This window comes from Oncorhynchus nerka, linkage group LG2, assembly GCF_034236695.1.
Source record: "Oncorhynchus nerka isolate Pitt River linkage group LG2, Oner_Uvic_2.0, whole genome shotgun sequence".
Lineage (NCBI taxonomy): Eukaryota > Metazoa > Chordata > Actinopteri > Salmoniformes > Salmonidae > Oncorhynchus > Oncorhynchus nerka.
The window spans coordinates 70,102,457-70,112,323 of record NC_088397.1 but is presented as its reverse complement, the minus strand read 5'-3'; the positions used below and the strand labels follow the sequence as shown (position 1 = coordinate 70,112,323).

General features: G+C 45.3%; 1 protein-coding gene across 1 annotated transcript; it reads left to right on the top strand.

Moving 5' to 3' along the window:
- Positions 1-206: 206 nt before the first annotated feature.
- prph (peripherin) lies at positions 207-7,095 on the top strand. The gene is made up of 9 exons (XM_029679608.1): positions 207-898; positions 3,636-3,696; positions 4,340-4,435; positions 4,737-4,901; positions 4,999-5,124; positions 5,380-5,600; positions 5,691-5,740; positions 5,928-6,001; positions 6,160-7,095. Exons 1-9 carry the CDS (start codon positions 321-323, stop codon positions 6,256-6,258), a joined length of 1,470 nt encoding a protein of 489 aa, XP_029535468.1. The 5' UTR covers positions 207-320; the 3' UTR covers positions 6,259-7,095.
- Positions 7,096-9,867: the final 2,772 nt, after the last annotated feature.

The following is a 9,867-nucleotide window of genomic DNA, read 5'->3' as shown; positions in this document are numbered from 1 at the left end:
CTGTAGGCCGGGGTGTGGCCTAAGACTGCATGTATGTTGAGGAGTGATGGATAGAGGAAGGAGGCAGGGGATCTGGAGACTAGAAAAGAGGGAGGGAGGGTGGGGATGAGGAGGAGCTGTTTGCAGAGAGGCAGCAGGGTGTGGGGGTGGGGGTGGGGAGGATGGGATGTCGTGGGTATAAAAGCTCCGGCACTCCTCAGTCGGACGTCCTGTTGCTTTACTCCCTGCTCCGAGGCACCTTTGGCTCCAACAAACAGAGACAGCAAGAAGGAGAGCTAGACAGATAGATAGTAAGAATTAGAGACCACCAAACCTCAACCATGAGCCACGCTTCAATGATCCACCATTCAGGCCGCGCCTCCACTTCTTATCGCCGCACGTTCGGGGTCCCCAACCCCATCTCCATGTCCTCCTACTCTCCTTCCTACTCGTCTGTCAACTCCCGCAAGCCAATGTCCAGCGGGCGCTACATGCGCTCCATGTCTCCCGTGGTGTCCTCTCGCTCCTCCAACTACCACCACCAGCAGCGGCAGCGCTCCAGCACCCAGCTGCCCCGTCTCACCTACGAAAAGGTGGACTTCCAGCTGGCCGATGCGGTCAACGCCGAGTTCCTGGCCACCCGCAGCAACGAGAAGGTGGAGCTGCAGGACCTCAACGACCGCTTCGCCAGCTTCATTGACAAGGTGCACTACCTGGAGCAGCAGAACAGCGGACTGCAGCAAGAGCTGAGCCAGTTCAAGGGCCAGCTGCAGGAGGGAAAGCCCAACCGGGCCACCGAGCTCTTCCAGGAGGAGTTGAGGGAGCTGAGGCGCCAGCTGGACCACGTGGGCAAGGAGAGGGACCAGTACCAGGTTGAGAGGGACAACCTGGCCGAAGACATGAACCTCCTCAAACAGAGGTGGGTGACACAGAGGAGGGAGAGGGAGGTTAGGATGGGGTGGGGTATGGAGGATGTTTGGGTAGATTTGAGAAGTGAGGGTTAGGGTAAGGAAGGTGGGGGGTTATAGTTGGGGATGTACATGAGTGACGCAGACACATTTTGGGTGGTAGTGGTGTTTGGAAAGGGGGGTGTAACAATTGGAAGTGTATTTTAGAAAATTGGCAGAGGTGCCAGGGGACTGGCTGTTTTTTGGGCTCTGATGTTGATTGACAAATTCTGGGCAGAGCCTGTCAGGGAGGGGACATGGGCAGGGCGTGTGATTGTGGACAGTCTGTGACGTTCACCACATCACCACCACTCTCCCCTCAGCAGTGGTTGTCTAGCTGGGGCGTGGCACTTTGGAAGGTCGGGAACAAAAGCACCGCAGCATACTACCACACTGTGGTTTACTGCAGTGTGTGTATGTGTGTGTGTGTGTGTGTGTGTGCATGCTGAATGTCATGGCAATGGACAAGATCCAACAAAAAAACAAGGTGAAGTGCTTCAGCATATCATAACCAAGCAATGAATGGAACACCAAGGAAAACAAGGCATTGGATACAGTAGCAGAACATTTGTACATTAGCCGAACATGTCTACATTGGCAGTATTTACAAACTTTCCCTGAACATCTCAGCATTTGTTGAGCATCTGCAGATTATTTTACTAAATCTGTTTTATTAAATCAAGAAATGTTATTAAAAGGAAGATGAAACTCCTGCATGCATTGGATGTAAGTATGGACACAGTACATTTGATTTGAAATGATGTTGCAGTTCTGTCAGCCCTTTCTTACCAAACCACAATACTTTGCTTTGAAACTTAAATTTGAGAAAATTCAGACAACTTGTTATGTGAAACAGTATTTTTCCCCATTTGAGTTAGATTATCGGAACAATTTCTGTAGACATACTAGTTACATATTAATACACAAACACTCCCCATGTCTATTCCCAGCCCTAAAGAGAGAGATAGATGACAGAAGAGGAGGATGGATAGACTGCGCTCTGGGTGGCACCAGGAAAAAAGTAGGGAGGGGGATAAGAGAGGGAGGGGGCATAAGAGGAGGAAGAGGAGGAAGAAGAGGAGGAGAGGGAGAGGTTGTGTAGACGCAGAGAAAAATAGCATCTGGTTAAATCAATGTGATTGAATAAGAGTGGCTCCATTAGGGGGTGGGTGTTTAGTGTCTCCTTGTGTTGATGGGGCGGTGCCAGGGACACCATTGGGAAAAAAAGGAACCCTGTGACACGGCATGAATTAAAGATGAGATGAGGCAGCAAACCCCCACATCCAGTACATGCAGTTTCATTAAATGAAACACATTTAATTAAAAGGAAGATGAAAGTCCCTGCATGCATGGAATTTAAAAATAGACACAATAACACATGTAATTTAAATATAGACACAATAACACATGGAATTTAAATATAGACACAGTAACACATGAAATTTAAATATAGACACAATAACACATGGTATTTAAATATGGACACAATAACACATGTAATTGAAATTACGCTAGTTTCACCAGCCCTTTCAAACCAAATCACAATATTTAGCTTTGAAAGTTAACGTTTAGAAGAATCAGACAACCAGTTATGGGAAACAGTATTTTTCCCCACTTGAGTTACAATTTCTGTAGACACACACTAGCTACATGTAAATACACATACACATCCCTGACCCAGAGAGAGAGAGAGATATGACAGAAGAGGATGGATAGACTGTGCACAAGGTGGAGCCAGGAAAGAAGTAGGGAGAGAAGGAAGAGGAGGGGTCGGGAAATGGGGTATAGGCGGGGAGAAATTGTATCTGGAAAAATCTATGTGACTCAATGAAAGTGGCTCCATTAGGGGGTGGGTGTTCAGTGCCTCCTTGTGCTGATGGGACAGTGCCAGGGACCCCATTAGGAAAAAAGGACCCCTTCAACACGGCATAAATGAAAGATGAGATGAGGCAGCATAAAGTATATTTCACGTTTGGGAAAGGGAAGGCTTAGTCAGACCAGTCAGTATACTATAGGCTTACATAGTTATGTCTTTGGCGGCAGAATGCCCAGAGCTGTCAGGATTAAAACAGGGTGTGTGCAGTCCACATGACCTCTAACGAATGATTTGCCAACATGTGTTTGGAGTAGCAGCTGCTGACCCCATTGGATACGCTAACCCTAACCCTTTTACAGGACTTGTGAATTACCAAATTGATCCAGAGGCTTCTTTTGCCAGCTGATGCTTCTTCCAGAGGAGGCCTATGATACCCAGTCAGACATATTTGTCTGTGTCCCAAATGACACCCTATTCCCTATATAATGCACTACTCTTGATCAGAGCCATATAGGGGATGTACTATATAGGGAATACACCTTGGATAGCACTTATGCAATTAGCACTGTGTTCAGCCCTGTCCCAATGCTTCAGCTTCCTTTGTCCAGAGCAGGACTTCACCTAGACTAAAGCCCAAGCGTTGTAAACGATATAAAAACCTTAAAGAGATACAGAGGATGTGTGTTTATTAACTACAAAATATATTGTCTTATATATTTCATGTAATGTATATTTATTTTCCATTAATGTATTTATTTATTCTAAGGAGTCCCCTAAATAAATAACATGAAATTACAACATGAATTTACAACAGTAGGCCTATGCATGATTGTAATATATATGTTCTCCTTGTATGTGTGACCACACCCTAACCCCCCACCCTCTTCATACAGGCTGGATGAGGAGAATCAGAAGAGGGCTGAGGCTGAGAGTAACCTGATTGTCTTCCGCAAAGTAAACACACCCTAGACTCAAACCAACACACTGTACACCAAATCAATATTTTGGGCAGCGAGTCGATAGTTGACTGTAAAAGTCTGATTGAATCACACACCAGTTATGATGTTAGGGCCCAACCCAAAGCATATTTTTCCTCATAGCCCTGCATAACAGTGACATCTTCTGGTTCGCTGAGATAGAGCTGATTATTATAACTTGGCAGCTCTGAGAACCCGGAAATCAGGGGTATATTCACTAAGAACCAAACAGAAACAAACAGGCTGAAACGGTGAGGAACTAATCTGAACTTCTCCAATAAGAAATGCTTGTTTTCAATGCAAAACATTATTCTATGGTTTGCACGAATGAATACAACCCAGGATACTTCCCACTGTGCACACACTGGTTGAATCAACATCGTTTCCACGTCATTTCAATGAAATTACGTTGAACCAACGTGGAATAGACGTTGAATTGACGTCTGTGCCCAGTGGGTTATAGCAATGACAAAAGACAATATTGATAGCACTGCATTGTTGATATATTACCATATGCAACCTACCCACTGTTGAGTGTTATCTAACCAAGACAATAACATTTGTTTACCTGTTTGGGGGTTGATAAATTGCTTACTAATAGTACTTTGATCTAAAACCAGGATGTGGATGATGCAACTCTGTCTCGCCTGGAGCTGGAGAGGAAGATCGAGTCTCTGATGGATGAGATTGAGTTCCTCAAAAAGCTGCATGAAGAGGTAGATGCCGCTGCTGAGACGGTCGAGCACAAATCATGATCTTTGTGATGGCCCATTATAATCCACTATGATCCTTATGAATAACAATCAAACTGTGGTCCTGATGGTCATGTTATGGTCCTGGTGTATTACCTGCCATTTGGTATGCTGATCTGCTCCTACTTGCATTTAGTTTTGTACATATTTTTGTGAATAGTTCACTAAAGTTTATTTGCATCATACCTTTCTGGATTGTACCTGCCATTTAGAGGACTTTTTTTTTTTCCCACTAAACTTCTCACTTGCTCTGCGGTCTTTTCAGGAGATCCAGGACGTGCAGGTGAGTGTCCAGACCCAGCAGATGAAGATGGAGGTGGAACAGACTGCCAGGCCTGACCTGGCCGCTGCCCTCAAGGACATCAGGGCCCAGTACGAGAACATCGCCTCCAAAAACATGCATGAGTCTGAGGAGTGGTACAAGTCCAAGGTGAGGGGGGAACAATACACAGACACACACACACTCATGCATGCACACACGCAGAGTAACACCTGTCCTTATTTGTGTTTTTTCTGTACTCCCGGAGTTTGCTGACCTGACGGACTCTGCCAAGCGTAACACTGATGCTCTGAGGCAGGCTAAGCAGGAGCAAAATGAGCACAGGAGGCAGATGCAGTCCCTCAACTGTGAGATCGATGCACTGAAGAGCACGGTGAGGCCTCACATAACCTTCCCATTTATTTGTAATCACCCCAGTTTACACTGGCTGAGTGAGGAACTAGAGTACATTGATCTCAGGCTTAGCCCAAATTGGCTGCCAGCCATGAATCACCCAAGTGGGTCATGCATGTAAGTAGAGGATGATGCGAGTGAACAAAATCCCTCATAATTTCTTCCCCCCAAAATCTCCCACAGAATCTTCCCCCAACAATTGTCGTCATATGTACAGTATGTGTGTATTTTTCAGAACGAGGCTCTGCTGAGGCAGATGCGTGAGATGGAAGGCCAGTTTGGCGTGGAGGCCAATAACTACCAGGACAACGTGGGTCGCCTGGAGGAGGAGATGCACCACCTGAAGGACGAGATGGCCCGCCACCTGAGGGAGTACCAGGACCTGCTCAATGTCAAGATGGCCCTGGACATAGAGATCGCCACTTACCGCAAGCTGCTGGAGGGAGAGGAGAGCAGGTGAGGAGGATAAGGGTTAGGACATCCTTACTTGTGTTTGATTATGAATATGTTCCTGAGCTAACATCCTATTGCTTCATTTCTCTTTAGGATTATTGTTCCCATGCATCCCTCCCAGTACGGCCGTAGTGGTGATAGGGGTGAGATACATCATATTGCCAATAATACTAGTATTTTTTTCTCTCTCTTCTACTATTACTTTATTTCCTTCTCCAAGCAAATACACAGATACTTCTCAGTATCATCTTTAGATTTAACATATCCATAATTGATTAAATTGATCATGCACAGTATCAATGTTACTAAATCAGACTTATCCCCTCATAGCCTATGACCACACCCCAGACACCCCTAAAAGGAAGCCTGTGGTGATTAAGACAGTGGAGACTCGTGATGGAGAGGTAAACATTCTAAACATTTGCTGGCATGAAGAAAATGTGTTCCATACTTTCCATGTCCCCATGATGATACTCACTATACAGTGTAATTTCACTATACAGCATTTGCTGGAAGTGATGTAATTTGACTGAGGTCTGTTTCACTTCTTCTCTTCCTCCAGGTGGTGAAGGAGTCAAAGACGGAGAAGGAGAGGAGCGAGATGGATGGCAGCCATGGCAGGAATGAAAGGGACCATGATAGGAATGGCAGGGATGACTAGAATAGTTAGGTACCAATCACCTGTTCCAGATTTAGATGTAACAATACAACACAAAAGATGGAAACAAGAAAAGCAAGAAGTAAAATAAATAGTTTAAAGCTCCTTAATTGCTTCTCACCTTTCACCCTTTAACAGATATTTTCTGTTGAGCAGAGAGCCTGTAGTAGATATTTGTGCAATGTTAAAACTTGAAGAAATCTCTTAGATAGCAAACTTAGTCACAGGATGTGACCGTGGGGTTACTTTTAATAACCGATCATTCCTCATTGAAGAAAAAAGACAAAGACAGCCTTACATGAGCATACACAGACACGATAGTGCTATCAAGCAGGGAATGAACGTAAACTTGAGTGGCTTCTGCTGCAAATCAAACATTTATATTGATACATCACTTGAGGCCTTAATTTACATTGAAATCCTTTACATAACATGTTTTGTAGCTGAACTTATCATTCACCAAGGGGAAATAGAAAGTGGCGTAACAAAGCAACAGGGTTTTAGTGATCCCTCTCTGACATATTCTCTCCAGTAGAAGGACACAATCTGATGTAGCTTTGAGAGACAGTGGACATCGATAAGGAACAGTTGGAAAGGGAAAATGTCTCTGTATAGCGCCATGGAACTCTCAATGTCAAATATCAGGCCAGAGAGGGACCACCAATGGGATTGATGGGTGAATACTGCCCTTGCTGCACCACATACTCTGCACATTGCGCTCTGCTCAAAATACAAAAAGCTGACAGGGAAATGTGCTATGCAAACATATGAGAATGTGTGTTTCTGACAGCTATAGACAATAAAAAAAATACAAATGCAATTAAAGTCAACTGGAACAGAGCTATGGAGTTTGTCTTGTCATTCATGTGTATTCCTCTCATACTACTACCCATGGGCAGCTCCAAGGAGGGGCGAGACAATGCTGAAGCCCCCTCTAGAATAGGCCCCTCCAAGAAAGATTTTATCAGTACATCCACACGTCTTCACTGACATTTTCAACCTCTCCCTGACCCAGTCTGTAATACCTACATATTTCAAGCAGACCACCATAGTCCCTGTGCCCAAGAACGCCAAGGTAACCTGTCAAATTGACTATCGCCCCGTAGCACTCGCGTCTGTAGCCATGAAATGCTTTGAAATGCTGGTCATGGCTCACATCAACACCATCATCCCAGACACTCTGGACCCACTCCAATATGCATACCGCCCCAACAGATCCACAGATGACGCAATCTCTATTGCACTCCACACTGCCCTTTCCCACCTGGACAAATGGAACACCTATTTGAGAATGTTGTTCATTGACTATAACTCAGCATTCAACACCATAGTGCCCTTCAAATGCATCACTAAACTAAGAACCCTGGGACTTAACAGACTCACACATACTACACTGACACTTCAACACACACATACACTCACACAATACATAAACTCTCACACACACGCACATGCATATTGACGTCACACACACACACACACACACACACACACACACACACACAAACACTTTCACATATGCTGCTGCTACTCTGTGTATTATCTATCCTTATTGAGCAGTCACTTTTACCCATACCTGCATGTACATACAGTGCATTCAGAAAGAATTCAGACCTCTTGACTTTTTCCACATTTTGTTACGGTACAGCCTTATTCTAAAATGTATTAAATAAAACATTTTCTTCATCAATCTACACACAATACCACATAATGACCAAGCGAAAAATGTTTTTTTGAAATGTTTGCAAATGTATTACAAATAAAAAATGGAAAAACCTTATTTACATAAGTATTCAGACCCTTTTCTATGAGACTTGAAATTGAGTTCAGGTGCATCCTGTTTCCATTGATCATCCTTGAGATGTTTCTACAACTTGATTGTGGTAAATTCAATACATTGTATAAGGGCACAAAGCGAGACCCAAATGCAGACACAGGAGGCAGATGATTGAGCTCCGATATTTAACATAGCAGAAGGGGGTAGGCAAAAGGCAGGTCGGGTACAGGCGATAGTTCATAAACCAGGTCCAAATGGTACAAGGCGATAGGCAGGCTCGAGGTCAGGGGCAGGCAGAGTGGTCAGGCAGGTGGGCTCAGAGTCACGACAAAAAGAGAAAAGAGACACTGGAAAAAGCAGGAGCTGAGACACAAAAACACTGGTTGACTTGACAAACAAGACGAACTGGCACAGAGAGACAGGAAACACAGGGATAAATTCACCAGGGATAATAAGCGACACCTGGAGGGGGGTGGAGACAATCACAAGGACAGGTGAAACAGATCAGAGCATGACAGGGCGCCACCTGGCATCCTACCTGGGCGCATACCTGGTTGACCGGGGTGTCGGCGTTGGAAGTCGGCGATGAGGGCTGGATCCAGGATGTCTCTAGTGGGAACCCAGCACATCTCCTCCGGGCTGTAACCCTCCCAGTCAACCAGGTACTGGAAACCCCAGCCCCGTGGTCGAACACCCAGGAGGCATCTCACCGTGTATGCTGTTTGGCCATCGATGACATGTGGAGGAGGGGTGGGCCTGGAGACAGAAGACAAAGGGCTTAATCTTGTTGTTTTGGAAAAGGAGGGAAGCAACCTCTACCAAATTATGGCTCAGTGAATTGGCAAACACTGTACACTTAGAAAGAATTAGATATATTCTGAACAATAAATTATCAACATATGATCAAATCTGGCAGCCTTTCCTCTCCTACTTGAACGAGTCGAGTCGGCGCTGTGAATTTGTACTTATTAACGCACTCTCAATTGTAATATTTTAATCTACCTTTGGGCAGCATGTGCTGGCCCTGCCACCCGAGCAGTTGGGGGGGGGAATAAGTGGGGGATAGGGGGGACATCTTCCCTCTTTCTTTCTATGTGTCCTTGTTTTGTATGTCGTGTTTTGTATTATTTGTTTTGCACCCAGAACTCTGGGTCTTGTTGTTCCTGTATGCTCCTTTATGTTTAGATAAGAATTGTATACCTGTCTTGTATACCTATACACCATTCTTCTGTGTGTTTAATCAAAAATATTTGAAACAGAAGACAAAGGGCTGTGAGAGAGGGGCTTAATCGTAGACACATGGAAAGTAGGGTGAATACAGAAGGTACGGGGTAACAAGAGACAGACAGCAGTGGAACCAAGGACTCTAGAGACGGGAAAAGGACCAATGAAACGGAGGGACAGTTTGCGGGATTCCACTCGAAGGGGCAGGTCCTGTGTGGAAAGCCATACCCTCTGCCCAATGCGGTAGCGGGGAGCTGGAGTCCGGCGGCGATCCGCTTGTTGATGATACCTGGAGTTGGTCTTGAGAAGTGCTGCCTGAGGGATGGGTGCTGTGGTGAACCAATGCTTCAGGTTCACAAAGGCTCTGTCAACAGCTGGAGACCATGTGAATGGTACTTTGGGAGAGGTGAGTGCAGAGAGGGGGCCGCCAGGGTGCTGTAGCCCCGAATGAAAGGGCGGTAGAAGTTAGCGAACCTCAGGAAACGTTGTAACTGCACCCTGGACGTAGGTTGAGGTCAATCTACCACTACTTTCACCTTTTCAGTATCCATTTGGACATTTCCATCCGCGATTACATATCCCGGAAAGGAGATTGTAGAGCGGTGGAACTC

Excerpts from the sequence above, each read along its gene's own strand:
- prph (XM_029679608.1), top strand. The coding sequence starts at position 321 with ATGAGCCACGCTTCAATGATCCACCATTCAGGCCGCGCCTCCACTTCT. Across the intron at positions 5,125-5,379 it reads TCGATGCACTGAAGAGCACG|AACGAGGCTCTGCTGAGGCA; the intron begins GTGAGGCCTCAC and ends TGTATTTTTCAG. Across the intron at positions 5,741-5,927 it reads CGGCCGTAGTGGTGATAGGG|CCTATGACCACACCCCAGAC; the intron begins GTGAGATACATC and ends ATCCCCTCATAG.